The sequence below is a fragment of the Sus scrofa genome, chromosome 8 (genome assembly GCF_054392235.1).
Source record: "Sus scrofa isolate SSC_HxYL_T2T_F1_AM1 chromosome 8, Sscrofa_HxYL_maternal_Yorkshire_Landrace_v2.0, whole genome shotgun sequence".
NCBI lineage: Eukaryota > Metazoa > Chordata > Mammalia > Artiodactyla > Suidae > Sus > Sus scrofa.
Window position 1 is genome coordinate 95,373,935 of NC_139390.1, and position 16,056 is coordinate 95,389,990.

A 16,056-nucleotide genomic window follows, 5' to 3' on the forward strand; every position below is an offset into this window, starting at 1 on the left:
GTCTAAAACTACAAAAATTTCTTTACGCCATGATTTTGTTGTAAGCATGAGCAGTCCCTGACCTCCTGCTAAAGGCAGATTCAACTTCACTTACCATCCCCTAAACGGCAGAGCAACTGCTTCTGTTCCCAGAACATTTTGTGCTAGATCACATAGGCACATTTTTATATATAATATTTGTGATTAAGTAATTTTAGTGTAAGATTCTATCTGTTCAAAAGTCAGAAGCAGCATTAAAATATTCAGCCCAGCCACATACATGGTAAAAACCTAAAGAAGCGAAAACATTTCCTTTTTTGAAAAAAATATTTGAAAAAGGATACAGCAATCCATTCTTGTTTAGACATATGCATTATACAAAGCAGCTGAGTTTTTTTGTCGTTGTTTTCTACAGAACATTTCATTTCTACCAATGCTGCCTTCCTACTTCCTAATTCATTTCATCTGCGGAACTTAGTACCTGAATACTTGCCTTATTTCATCAATATTTCACAAATTCTTTGTTAAATTTAACAAAATCTATGGTGTGTTTCTGAAAATAAAACTTTACAAGATTCAAATTTTATGGTCATTGAGTTTTTTCATTAGGGATCACTAATCAGTTGTTTAACCTAACAGAAGCGGTAATGGTAAAGTGATGTTCTGCTACTTTTATTATCAAAAATGAAGAAAAATTAACAGCTCAAAGTTCAGCAAAGCTTTGGTGAGTTTCTCCTTAAAGCACCATTTATTACTTTTATTGATAAATAATGTGCTCCACATGTAAATGCTATATAATCCATTTCCATGCCTCACTTGATTCAAGTATTCAACTCCCTAATTAGGCATCTGTTAGACAATGAAACTTTGTTTTCCTGCACATAATTTTGGTCTCTTTACTAATGTAGCTTGAATAACAACTTCTTTCTCAAGAGATTAATTTAATGCCTAAAGTGTCAAGAGGAAAGATTCAACATTTACATTATATTAATTGTTGGGGTGTGAATATGACATTGTTATTGCACAAAGCCACATATTTTAAAAATACAAGGATGGAACCCCAAACCCAGCACTTTTGAACACATGAAATACTGTGTTAGCTGCATTAATGAGATATCATGAATATGGTTTTTAAGACTATTTTATATGCTATTATTTTCAAATAGACTAATTGAAGTATCATTCTTCTTTGCTTTGTCTATAAATATGGAGTATCCTTACCCAGTATATTTATCTGTATTCTTAGAGGAGCATATTCTCTCCATTAGAAAATTCACAATATACAAAAGTGTCTATTCTTACTTGCTCACTAGTTTTATAAAACAAAATTAAGGAAAACCACCAAATGAAAAGGGAAGAGTTATGAACTATGTGGATCTTTCAGATGTCAAAGTGGTCATTTAGGACCGCAAGCCAAACTGAAGGTAATAAGAAAGCCTATTGACTCACTGTAATTGCATAACAAGAGGCAAAAGTAGATTCCACTTCCCCAATGTTCCATGTCTCTACATGGAATGGCAAAGGCAAGGGTTTGAATGACATGCACTGTAGACAGGGGGCATCATCTAAGTGCCAAGGACCCTCAAACAGAGGGCCCCTGTCTTTTTATGGATCTGACAGGCCTGAGGGAGGGAAGGGGAGGCTAAGAGTGGAGAAGCACTGAGCCAGTGGAGAAAATTGTCTTAGTTGAGGTTCCCCACTAAGAAGTTCTTGGCATAGATACCTAAAAAGTGCCTCAGCCTATTGCCTCAATTAAGAGGCTTCTGAATGCAGGCACCTCGTATGTATGTGAGCATGGCTGGCCTGAGGGACCTCAAGTTCTTAAACTTGACTCTCTCTTGAAAACTCTAATATGCAGGCTGTACACCAAGTCTAGTGAGGAGAGGCAGCTTTCCCCATGAGGCCCACAAGGCAGATCCTGTGTAATTGCCTATGGTCAGGCCTGAAATGTCACACAGGAAACTCTGGCCTGGAGCCCAATTCCCCAAACCAATGCTCTCAGATTTAACAAATATATTCCATACTTCTGAAGACCTGTATGTAGCCTTCACAAATGGCATAGTGGAAATTGTTTTTGCTCTTTCTTTATCATTGAAATTAAAGTTCAATTCTTTGTTCATATTTTCTACTCTATAAGAAAAGAATGGCTTATTTTATATTGCTGAGTTCAGTATATGCATATTAAAGTGTTATGTAACTATAATTTCAGTGTTCATAGGATGCCTGACCTCAGATTCTATGGCATGTGACATTTACAACATGGATGAAATACTATCTTAGCCTGTGAATGACTGCTTTCTTGGGTTGGAATTTATTGCAGCAATGGTACAGCTTCTCTGAAAGTAAAACAGAGTTTTTTTTTAAGATGCATCATTGTGAAGCAAAAAATATTGATTACAATGATGCAGTTATATACTAGCAATAATGAGGAAAGCAGAATTACTGTTGAGCTGGAAATCTTTGAAAGTAATAGTTAAAATAGTTATTCATTAAAGTGAACTATACATGAAATGTACTAAAGATGAACATTTTACTGAAGTAATTTTCTCCTCATTATAGAAATGTTTCTAACAATATTGAAAAGCAATGCAAAGGAAAAAAACAATCCAGTTTAGCTTTAAAGAATTGTTTGAAAGAGTAATGGACAGAGAAGTACTGGCTACAAATCCAAACAATTATCTCCTTACGAAGAAATCAAAGAATTTAGTCAAATACAGTTCCAATGTATTTTTAAATTTGTCATGTCTATACTCCCTTTACTGCACTGATCTTAGTTGTCACTCTAGCCCTAACCATACAGTTTCATTCCATATCCCATACTGTATGCAGGAATTAACATATACCAAAGTGTAATATTTATAGTAGTTATACTGAGTTAGCTATTTATTTCATTCTCTAATCAGGCTAAGCTTCAAACTTAAAATATAATAAAATGTTCCAAAATCCTTTAATTATGTAGTTGGGCCTATCTTTAGTATTGTACAATGAAAAATGTAGTGTAAGAAAAATACATCCTGGTATTCTAGGAATGAATTCCACCCAACAATGCTATAAGATGTTTTTGTAAGTGATGTTGAATTTGATTTGCTAGTATCTTGCTGAGGATTTTTGCAGTGATGTTCATGGGGGTGATTGGCTCATGGTTTTCTTTTCCTCTATTGCTTTGTATGGCTCTGGTGTTAGTATAAAGGTGGCCTCATAAAATGGAAAAAAAAATATGTGGGTTATGTACAAAAGTGACAAAAAATAAGCATGAAATTTTATTTAGTTAATATTGGTATATAAGTATACACCCCATATATACACACAAGCTCTAACTGTTGAAAAAGGTATTAACAAGTTTTAATTGAGCAATAACTATTCTTTAAGGTTTTTTTTGTCTTTTTATTTTAGGCCCCACCCACAGCATATGGAGGTTCCCAGGCTAGCATTTGAATCCGAGCTATAGCTGCCGGCCGCAGCCACAGCAACATCAGATCCGAGCTGTATTTGCAACCTATACACCACAGCTCACAGCAATGCCAGATCCTTAACCCAATGAGCGAGGCCAGGGATCAAACCTGCATCCTCATAGATGCCAGTTAGATCTGAGCCACGATGAGAATTCCCCTTCTTTAATTTTTAAAATTAGTTTTGAGTCAAGTTTCCTCTGACTTATCAAAGAATATGAGTATGAATATAAAAGTCCTGGGCAAAACAGAGTAAGTAGTACAAAAATATAAACATGCAAAACAGATGACATGAGAGGATGTCATAAATACTATTTATGAAACCATGTGACGTGGAGATGATCTACAGCATAAAAACTGGGTGTATCTAAGGCACAGCTACCACTGGTTTGCCACCTGCCTTGTCAGGTGACAGAAGGCATTGACTTACAACAACAGGGTCTATTTTAAGTAGCACAAGAATAATAAGTACAAAAGACATGGGAATTATGTAGCAATGTTTAGAATAATCTTAAAGTAATAACATACTTGGCTGAAAACAATATATTTTTCCTAATTAGAGCTGAAAATCAAATTTAGTATATACAAAACAATATAAACAGGATTCCAGTATCCCTGGACTTTCATAGGTTCTATTTCTTTATATTTCTCTTCTCAAAGTACTTTGGTGGTGCTACCTAAAATTTTCAACATTTGCATCTTTAAAAAAGGTCTTTCACACTTTATTTATAAAATAGTTTTGTTATTTATGGTCATTGATTTCAACAAACGCCAGCATTATTAAATGTTACTTTTTCAAATATATTTACCTACATAATTTGAATGACACTGAACACATTCATAAAATTGAAATTGTAGTTATTCAGTAGAATTAAGTACATATTGTCTTATCAAACACAATATAGATGCTCAGAAACAGACACCATTTTTAGCCAACCAAATCATTTTCTTGCCCTGATACCTGTTCTACTGAGTGAACATTAACCATGTTAAAATGAAACTGACAGGGCTGTAACAATTTTTGTTATTGTTCTGCTAGCACATTTTTAGTTTCCTAAACAGACAAATAACATGGTAAATTACATGGGTTTTCTTAATGCCACGTCAAAGACAATTTCTTTTCAGTGCCAAATTACCTTTGATATTTGAATTGAAAAGTCAATATAAGCAGGCATAGCATTTTAAAAAAATGATTGGTAATGCAAGAATCTATTAGTCATATTTATCTCAGCTCCTTCTTCCCTGCAGTTTAATCTTTATAACTTTATAACTCGAGGCAATTATAACTTGGCAAAATTATAATGTTACAAATACTTTAAAATAAGAATACTAGGTTGTTTGATTTTTGTTGTTGAGTTGTATGTGCTGTTTGTATATTTTGCAGATTAGGCCCTTGTCTGCTGCATTGTCTGCAAAGATTTTCTCCTACTCTGTGTGTTGTCTTTTCTGGTTTTTAATGCTTTCCTTTGCTCTGCAAAAGCTTTTGAGTTTAATTAGGTCCCACTGGTTTATTTTCATTTTTGTTGACCTTATTCTAGGAGGTGGATCAAACAAGATCTTGCTGTGACTTAGGTCAAAGAGCATAATGCCTATGTTTTCCTCTCGTAGTTTTATAGTTTCTGACCTTATATTTAGGTATTTAATCTATTTTGAATTTATTTTTGTGTATGGTGTTAGAGTGTTCTAATTTCATTCTTTTACATGTAGCTGTCCATTTCTCCCAGCACCACTTATTAAAGAGATTGTCTTTCTCCTACTGTGTGTTCTTGCCTCCTTTGTTATAGGTTAGTTGACCAGGGGTGCTTGGGTTTATTTCTGGGTTTTCTATCCTGTTCCATTGATCCATATTTCTGTTTTTGTGCCAGTGCCATATTGTTTTGATAACTGTAGCTTTGTGGTATTGTCTGAACTCAGGGAGCCTGTTTCCTCCATTTCTGTTTTTCTTTTTGAATGTTGTTTGGCTATTCAGTGTCTTTTGTGTTTCAATACAAATTTTAAAATACTCTGTTCTAGTTCTGTGAAGAATATCCTTGGTAATTTGATAGGGATTGCAATGAATCTGTAGCTTGGCTTGGGTAGTATGGTATAGTTATTTTATCAATATTGATTTTTGCAATCCAAGAGCATGGGGTGTATCTTTCCATCTCTTGTGTTGTCTTTTATTTTTTTCATCAGTGTCTCAGAGTTTTCAGAGTATAGGTCTTTTATCTCTTTAGGTAAGTTTATTCCTAGGTATTTTATTCTTTTTGATATGATGGTGAATGGGATGGTTTATCTGATTTCTCTTTCTGATCTTTAATTGTTAGTATATAGAAATTCAGTTGATTTCTGTGGATTAATTTTGTATCCTGCCACTTTGCCAAATTCATTGATGAGCTCTAACAGTTTTCTGGTAGTATCTTTAGGGTTTTCTAAGTATAGTATCATGTCATCTGCAGACAGTGATAGTTTTACTGCTTCTTTTCCAATTTGGATTCCTTTTATTTCTTTTTCTTCTCTGTTGCTGCTAGGACTTCCAAAACTATATTGAATAATAGTGGTGATAGTGACATCCTTGTCTTGTTCCTGATCTTAGCAGAAATGTTTTCCAGTTTTTCACCATTGAGAATGATGTTAGCTGAACGTTTGTCATACATGGCTTTTATTATGTTGAAATAGGTTCTCTCTCTGCCCACTTTCTGGAGAGATTTTCTCAGAAATGGGCATTAAGGAATTTTCCTAGTGGCTTAGCAAAAATAAATCTGAATAGTAAACAAGAGGTTGTGAGTTTGATCACTGGCCTCACTCAGTGGGTTAAGGATTCAGCATTGCCATGAGCTGGGGTGTAGGTCACAGACACAGTTTGGATCCTGCACGGCTGTAGCTATAGCTATGGTGTAGGCCAGCAGCTGTAGCTCTGATTTGACCCCTAGCCTGGAAACTTCCATATGCTGTGGGTGTGGCCCTAAAAAGCAAAAAAAAAAAAAAAAAAAAAAAAAAAAAGAGAAAAAAGAAAGAAAGATAGAACAAAGAAAAGAAATGGGTGTTGAATTTTGTCAAAATCTTTTTCTGCATCTATTGAAATGATCATATGGTTTTTCTTTTTCAATCTGTTGCTGTGGCGTATCACACTGATTGATTTGAGGATACTGAAAAATCCTTGCATCCCTGGAATAAACCTCACTTGCTCATGGTGTATGATCCTATTAATATATATTTGTATTCAGTTCGTTAATATTTTGTTGAGGATTTTTGCATCTACTCATCAGTGATACTGGCCTATAATTTTCTTTTTTTCTGTGGTAACTTTGTCTGGTTTTAGTATCTGGGTGATGGTGGCATTATAGAATAAGCTTGGGAACCCAACTGAAAAATGGTCACAAGACCTAATTAGACATTTCTCCAAATGAGACTTATGGATGGCCAATAGACACATGAAAAAATGCTCAACATCACTAATTATTAGAGAAATGCAAATCAAAACTACAATGAGGTACCACCTCACGCCAGTCAGAATGTCCACCATTAATAAGTCAACAAATAACAAATGCTGGAGAGAGTGTGGAGAAAAGTGAACTCTTCTACACTATTGGTAGGAATGTAAATTGGTACAAGTGGAGGTCCCATCATGGCGCAATGGAAACGAATCCAACTAGGAACCATGAGGTTGAAGGTTTGATCCCTGGCCTCACTCAGTGGGTTGAGGATCCAGTGTTGTATAAGCTGTGGTGTAGGTTGCAGACACAGCATGAATCTGGTGTTGTTGTGGCTGTGGTGTAGGCTGGCAGCCATAGCTCCGATTAGACCCCTAGTCTGGGGACCTCCATCTGCCATAGGTTCAGCCCCAAAATACAAAATAAATAAATAAATAAATAAAATTGATACAACCACTGTGGAAAACAGTATAGAGTTACCTCAGAAAAATAAATATAGAACTACTGTATGACCCAGCAATCCCACTCCTGGGCATATATCTGAACAAAGAATTTATTTGAAAAAATACATGCCCCCGCCCAATGTTCATTGCAGCACTGTTCACAATATCCAAGACCTACATACAACCTAAATGTCCACTAACAGATGAATGGATTAAGAAGATGTGGTACATATATACAATGGACTACTAATCAGCCCTTAATAAAAAGAATAAAATAATGTCATTTGTGGCAACATGGATAAAACTAGAGATTCTCGTATTAAGTGAAGTAAATCAGAAAGAGAAAGACAAATACCATATCACTTATATAGGTGCAATCTAGAATACGGCACACATGATCCTATCTACAAAACAGATCACGGACATGGAGAGAAACTTGTGGTTGCTGGGGGGAGGGGAGAGGGAGTGGGATGGATGGGGAGTTTGGGGTTGGTGGATACAAACTGTAACAGTTGGAGTGGATGGGCAATGGACACCTGCTGTACAGCACAGGGAATTGTGTGTGATTGGGTCACTGCAGGGCAACAGAAATTGAATTAAATCAACTATAATAAAAAATAGGAATACTAGGACAGAATCAAGGTTATGATACAGAAACTAAAACTACTTCCAGTAGTTTTACTTTACAAAATAGAAGGACTAATTTAGGTCTTTTTACTGAGAATATATTCATTTCTGTTTCATCCATCCTACGTCCTTTAGGCATAATGGAAAGCCACATTATGGGGTAAAGAAATGCTTGCTCTCAGGTATAGAAAAATAACAATTCAATAGTAAAATGATAATTCTATCATGTCTTCATGTCTTTGGCATTCCTGGAGATTTTCACCTTCACCTGAAAGTATACACAAACTACAAGTTGATCTCTAACTGCATGGATTTGAATAACATGTTTTTGGGTATGCCTTCAATATAGCTATGACTGGACTCCTACATGATCTTAACAGGCTTCAAAACTTGTGTAGAGTAATTCTGTCTTTGGTAACATGGTAAAACAGATAATCTAGTTTCAATCTCTGACCCCAACCTACAAAAACTAACTTTGCTAGCAATGTGGGATGTAAATTACAAGGAAGAATGTGAAATTCCCAAGCAAAAGTAACAAAATAGAACTTCAGTGGATTATAAGAAAATTAGCTGGCAGTGGGCCTAAAGGGAGGTCTTAGTTATTATTCTTTGTACCCTAAGCAAAGATAAGTACAGAGACTCCCATATAAAGAAGAGACCCTCAGAGCCTCCATTCATTCTCATGAAGAGGGTACACAGATAAAGTCTGCATAGTTGCACATGGGGATGATGAGGAAGATAGTGTGTCTACCTGGATTCTCCACTATGTAATAGGTGTTGTCCCAGAAGACAGTGGTAGGCTTGGGGTACTAGTACAAAACCTCTTTGACTATACAGAATCCCTATAAATAAAGCGCAGAGGGCAAGCTTACAATCCAAAGTTATAGCACAGTCAAACAAAAAGATGCCATATAAGAGAGTCCAAGACATGACAATCCAGTTGAAAAGAACCTCAGAAATTTAGGTAATAAAGCAAACTGGTGAACATTATAAAAATGTATGTTTAAAATGATTAAAAGCATAATATAAAAATGAAGCTATGAGAAAGAACAAAAAGCAAAATTTAGATAGGGCTGTTTGAAAAGAATCAAATGTAAGTTTTGGAAATGAAAAATTGAAATTAAAAACTTAAATGATCTTTAAAATTTTTTTTATTGTTATTTCCCCAATACAATTTTTTTTCTACTGTGAAGCATGGTGACCCAGTTATACATACATGCATACATTCTTTTTTCTCCCATTATCATGTTCCATCAAAAATGATTAGACTTAGTTCTCAGTGCTACAGAGCAGGATCTCATTGCTAGTCCATTCCAAAAGCAATAGTTTGCATCCATTAACCCCAAGCTCCCAATCCATCCCACTCCCTTGGCAACCACAAGTCTATTCTCCAAGTCCATGATTTTCTTTTCTGTGGAAAGGTTCATTTGTGCCATATATTAGATTCCAGATGTAGGGGATATAATACAGTATTTGTTTTTCTCTTTCTGACTTACTTCACTCAGTATGAGAGTTTCTAGTTCCATCCATGTTGCTGCAAATGGCATTATTTCGTTCTTTTTTTATGGCTAAGTAGTATCCCATCATGTATATATCCCACATTTTCCTAATCTAATCATCTGTTGATGGACATTTGGGTTGTTTCCATGTCTTGGCTATTGTGAATAGTGCTGCAATGAACATGCATGCATGTGTCTTTTTCAAGGAATGTTTTGTCCAGATACATGCCCAAAAGTGGGGTTGCTGGGTCATATGGTAGTTCTATGTATAGTTTTCTAAGGTACTCCATACTGTTCTCCATAGTGGTTGTGCCAGCTTACATTCCCACCAACAGTGCAGAAGGTTTCCCTTTTCTGCACACCGTCTCCAGTATTTGTTATTTGTGGACTTATTTATGATGGGCATTCTGACTGGTGTGAGGTGGTATCTCATGGTAGTTTTGATTTGCATTTCTCTAATAATCAGGGATGTTGAGCATTGTTTCATGTGCTTTTTGGCCATCTGTATATCTTCCTCGAAGAAATGTCTACTCAGGTCTCTTGCCCATTTTTCCACTGGGTTGGTGGCCTTTTTTGCTGTTGAGTTTTATACATTGTTTGTCTAATTTAGAGATTAAGCCCTTGTCAGTTGCATCACTTGAAACTATTTTCTCCCATTCTGTAAGTTGTCTTTTTGTTTTCTTTTTGGCTTCCTTTGCTGTGCAAAATCTTGTCAGTTTGATGAGGCCCCATTGGTTTATTTTTGCTTTAATTTCTGTTGCTTTGGGAGACTGAGAAAACATTTGTAAGGCTGCTGTCAGAAAATGTTTTACCTATGTCCTCTTCCAGGAGTTTGATGGTGTCTTGTCTTATATTTAAGTCTTTAAGCCATTTTGAGTTTATTTTGGTGCATGGTGTGATGGTGTGTTCTAGTTTCATTGATTTGCAAAGCTAAATGATTGATTAGAAATAGAAAATTAGTGACCTGGAAGCTCAATAAGAACTAATGCCTACTGAGGGCTTACCAAGCCTTTAAGTGCTAAAGAGGTAATTGCTATACTATGATTTTTTAATCATTGTTCATTATTAATTTTATTATTATAAGTATGTTCATTAATGTATTCTTGCTGGCTGAAATTTGTTGGTGTCAAGCAGATTGGCTCTGTGACCTGTGCTATCAACCACAGTGCTAAGGAAATTATTCAGAATTCAACATAGAGTAATAACGAGATAGATAATATGAAAGGGATTATAAGTGTGGAGAATGAAATCTAAAAATCTAATATGTAACTCTATTCACTAGTCCCTGAAACTCCTGTGAGATGCACATGCTCCTGGATTTCTGGCTTCTTCACTAGCTACTGCATCTCACTCTTATGCCGATTCCTGCTTGTGTCTCTGCTCTGTCTGCGGACTTCTTTTTTCCTCTCTAAATTACTCACTTGGGATCACATGTGGTCCCATAACTGTAAAGGTCTCCAGACTGTTAATTCCCAATTTCTATCCTATGTATAAATGTATCATATATACAACTGTCTGAGTAGAGCCCCATATTAATATGTCTAGAACTGATATGATTTTCCCAACCCCAGTCAGGAAGTTTTCCTCATCTTAGTTCCTTCCAGTTTTTTAACAACCTATCTTTTTCTTATAAACAACATGTAACATCAAAAATTCCCTTTGGTCTGGGGATGTAACACTGCCTACCATCTTCACAATTAGTCACTCTGGTCCAAGCTATCATTAACCTAGATAATTGCAATGGTCTCTAACTTTCTCCCCTTCAGTCTACTCTGAATACTGAACCCCATACAATCCTACTTAAAGATAAGTCAAATGATGTCACATCTTTACTTAAAGCTCTCTCATGCCTTTCTAATTCACCCAGAATAGTATGTTTGTAACTTTATAAATAGGCTGCCATCAGCAGTGTTCTCATAATTTTCCCCTCTTCTTTTTCACTGTGCTCTAGACACACAGAATCTCTAATAATATAGGCATGCTTCTACCTCAGCTTATTTGCACAGGTTCTCTCTCTGCATGGAACATTCTTCCTACAGAGGTCCACATATTCCTTAATAACAACCTTAACATTTTCCTTTATCTTTTTTTTTTTTTTTTTTGTCTTTTTGCTATTTCTTGGGCCGCTCCTGCGGCATATGGAGGTTCCCAGGCTAGGGGTTGAATCGGAGCTGTATGTAGCCACCGGCTTACGCCAGAGCCACAGCAACGCGGGATCCGAGCCGCATCTGCAACCTACACCACAGCTCACGGCAACGCCGGATCGTTAACCCACTGAGCAAGGGCAGGGACCGAACCCGCAACCTCATGGTTCCTAGTCGGATTCGTTAACCACTGCGCCACGACGGGAACTCCTCCTTTATCTTTTTAATTCACTTCACTCGACCCTCACCTTCCCTCACTATCGATGTGGAAATACAATCCTTAATAACCCATCATTCACTCTACCTATTTATTTTATTTATTTAAAAAAATTATATTTAGGAGTTCTCATTGTGGCTCAGCAGGTTAAGAATCCAACTAGTACTCATGAAGATTCAGATTCGATCCTTGGCCTCGCTCAATGGGTTAAAGGATCTGGTGTTGCCGTGAGATGCAGCGTAGGTTACAGATGTGGCTCATATCCTGTGCTGCTGTGGCTGTGGCTGTGGCATAGGCTGGCAGCTGAAGCTCCAATTTGACCCTTAGCCTGGGAACTTCCATATGTTCCAGGTGTAGCCCTAAAAAAAAAAAAAAAAATTCTCTTTAGTACTCACTACTGTACGTAAAACATGTCCTTTTAAATTTTTTTTCAGTCTACATCTTCTAGAAGGTAAACTCCACATGTTACTGCTAAGTCCTCAAAGCCCAGAAGAAGAGGCAGTCCTGAAGACACGACAAGGTTGTATGAGCAAGTAGGTTGCACCCCCAGTGCCTACACTCACCCCTGTTTTACTGCTGTGTCTTTCTCAACCCCTATCTATGACCTTTGGGAGAGTTCCTATGACTGGGTGACAAAAGAAAAAAATATACCTGTCCTCTAGATGGTGCTATGTGATATGATATAACCAAACTAAAATGGAAGTTGGTAGCATTTAAACTTTAGAGGGTCAGTGGGAAGAGAAATCTTTGCAGTGGCTAGAATTTTGACCAGTGCATCTGATTGTCCAGTTTGTCTATATTGATCTATACTTATTTATAGTTGACAAACAATGACTGGTGAAGAACTTAGATGAAATAAAATGAGTGGACTGGAGGAAAATGTTGCAAGCCCCTGACTCTGGGCTTCTCATGTCTTTCAGATTCTTCTCATCATACAGGTAGTCCTGACCAAAGTTTGTGTGCACCTCTGTGGAGATCTAGGAAGGAATTGGGGAACTGCTTCCAGTGATGTTGATTCTTTCCACATAATCTTCTGCATGGCTTCTGCCAGTTCCATAATAACAACAACCTTTAACCTGCCTAAGTTCTCCTTCGGTAATCTAGTTGGCCCCTCAAAGGAGTGGCATAGCTTGTTTTAAGAGCTATATGTTGGAAGTATTTTGGAATTAAAAATTAAATATTCATGAATAGAAATGAAAAGCTATAATATTTCAAGTGCTGCAGTGTTCCAAAGTAGGTGGGCTCTAGACAGAATGGTTAGGAGAGTTTTTTCACTCTAATTTATACATTCTATATCTGTTTATCTCCAAGACTTTCAGTAACTTTTACTTTACAGTTTTCTAACTGACCACAACCCCACTATGACGTCCTATCCAGATATCCCCACCCTTTTACTGTCTCACACCTCAAAATTCCTTCTCTGACTTTTGTTTTTATAACTCTATGCCTAATATTTAACTTCTATTTCCTAATATTTAACATTTCCTGAAGTTAACATATATAACATATATTTAATATATGTAACATTTTATATAACATATATAAATTTTATTTCCTAATAAAACATGTTTTACATACCGTATATAACATATTCAATATATGCTTAACCTATGTAACTTCTATTTCCTAATATTTAACATTTCCTGACATCTTCACAATTAAATCTGCTTAAGTATATAGAAGATTCCTATTCCCTCTAATTCCTGGGGATTATAAATGATAATGCAGTTAATGAATTAATGTTAATATTAATGGATTATTCTCTCTCAACTACCATTTTCTAAAAATGAAGGATCTCTTTTTACCAGAAATCCAGGGAAGAAAAGTAAAACCAAATTTGGTCAAAGGAAAGTGAAAAGTAGTTACAATTTTGGCCCTTCCTCTTTTCTTTTCTTTTTTCTTTCTTTTTTCTTTTTCTTTTTTCTTTCTTTTTTCTTTTTAGGGCTGCACCTGGGGGATGGAAGTTCCTAGGGTAGGGGTCAAATCAGAGCTGCAGCTGCCAACCTACATCATAGTCACAACAACATGGGAGCCAAGCTGTGTCTGTGACCTACAGCACAGCACACAGCAACAATGGATACTTAACTCACTGAGCAAGTCCAGGGATTGAACCTGTGTCCTAATGGATACTAGTTGAGTTTTTTACTGCTGAGCCATGTCAGGAACTCCAACTTCAAATCTTAATGGACTAAATTTTCTAGTCGATAGAAAATAAAACAGAAAACTACAAAAATAAAATCAGAAATGAATGAGGAGATATTTCAACAAATACCATAGAAATCAAAAGAGACTACTATGAATAATTATATGCCAACAAATTGGACAACCTAGAATAAATGGATATATTCCTAGAAATGTACAACCTACCAAATGAAACATGAAGAGAAAATCTGAACAGAAGTTTCACTAAGGAAATTGAATCAATAATCAAAGTCCTCCTAATAAACAAAGAGCAAAATGGCTTCACTTGTGAATTTACCAAATATTCCAAATTTAATACCTATCCTCAAATTTTTATAAAAATTGAAGAAGAGGAAACACTTCCAAATTCCTTCTAAAAGGGTCAGCATTACTGTAACATCAAATCAGTCAAGAATGCTACAAGAAAGCAGTGATGTTCTACTATATAGCAGAGAGAACTGTATTCAGTCTCTTGGGAGACCATGATGGAAAATAATATAAGAAAGGGAGTGTATACACACACACACACACACACACACACGTATGACTGTGTGTGTGTGTGTGTATATATATATATATGTGTGTGTGTGTGTGTGTGTGTGTGTATATATATATATATACATACATACATACACATATATATGTATGACTGGGTCACTTTGCTTTACAGCAGAAATTATCACAGCATTGTAAATCAACTATATTTTAATACATTTAAAAAGAATAAATAGAATTTTAAAAAAATAATGCCACAAAAAAAAAATATATATATATATAGGAGGTCAATATCTCCGATGAACTTACATGCAAAAAATCCTTGACAAAAATTAGGGAAGCAAATTCAATAATACATTAAAAGGATCAGTAACTGTGGTCAAGTGGATTCATTCCAGGCATGCAAGGATAGTTCAACAAATGCAAATCAATCACTGTAATACACTCCACTAAGAAAACAAAGGATAAACATAATGTGATCATCTCCGTAAATGCAGAAAAAGCATTTGATGAAATTCAAAATTGATTTTATAATTAAAAACCATCAACAAAGTTAGTTTACTGGAAATGTACCTCAGCAAAATATAGACCATTCATGAAAAGCCGACGGTTAACATCATACTTAATAATAAAAAGCTGAAACTTTTTGAGGTCAGGAATAAGACAAGGATGCTCACTCTTGGCACTTGCCTTCAACACAGCATCTGATTGACTAGCTAGAGCAATTAAGCAAGAAAAAGAAATAAAATTATCCAAACTAGAAAGGAAGAAGCAAAACTGTCTCTATTTGCACATGACATTGTAGTATATATATATAAAACTTTAAAGATTCCACCAAAAATGTTAGGAATGATACACAAATTCTGTAAAGTTGTAGGATACAAAAACATACAAAAATAATTATATTTCTTTAATAAGAAGCTATCAGAAAACAAAATTAGGAAAACAATCCCATTACAATTGTATCAAAAAGAATAAAATACCAACGATTAAATTTAACGAAGGAAGTGAAATATTTGTACACTGACAACTATAAGATACTGATGAGATTATTAGAAACAAGGTGGCAGAGTACAAGGACTCAAGCACACTTTTTCTCATGGAAACACCAAAAATCACAATTAAGGTCTGAACAACCATCAATAAGAAAGAGTTGAAACACACTAAAAAGATATTCTATACCCAAAAACAAAGAAGCAACAATGAGACAATAAAAGAGGCACTTTCACGATGTAAGCAAATCCCATAATTTCTGAGTGTGTAAGTCAAAAACTGGAAAATAACTATATTGCTGAGGTCTTCCACAGGAGTGAGAGTTCCAAACCCCATGTCAGTTTCCCCAGTCTGTGGGCCTGGCATCAAGAGGAGGAGCCCCCAGAGCATTTGGCATTGAAGGCCAGCAGGGCTTGAGTGCAGGAGCTCCATAGGACTGGGGGGAAACAGACTCCTCTCTTGGAGGGTGAACATAAGGTTTCAAGTCCACTAGATCAAAGGGAAAAGAAGGGACTCTAAAAAATCTGTGCCAGATCTACCTATGGGTTTTAGAGGGTCTCTTGGGGAGGCAGGAGTCAGCTGTAGCTCATTGTGATGGCAGGATAATGGAAGTGGA

The 16,056-nt window shown here is 35.9% G+C and overlaps 1 protein-coding gene across 1 annotated transcript in view; it reads left to right on the forward strand.

Moving 5' to 3' along the window:
- LOC110262154 (uncharacterized) overlaps positions 1–15,427 on the forward strand; it is a 170,274-nt gene extending 154,847 nt beyond the window's left edge. The window contains exons 5-6 of the mRNA XM_084971133.1: positions 12,206–12,304; positions 12,692–15,427. Of these exons, the coding sequence (XP_084827259.1) occupies positions 12,206–12,219 (14 nt within the window). The 3' untranslated portion in view covers positions 12,220–12,304; positions 12,692–15,427. The remainder of the gene's footprint in view (positions 1–12,205; positions 12,305–12,691) is intronic.
- The last annotated feature ends 629 nt before the right edge of the window (positions 15,428–16,056 follow it).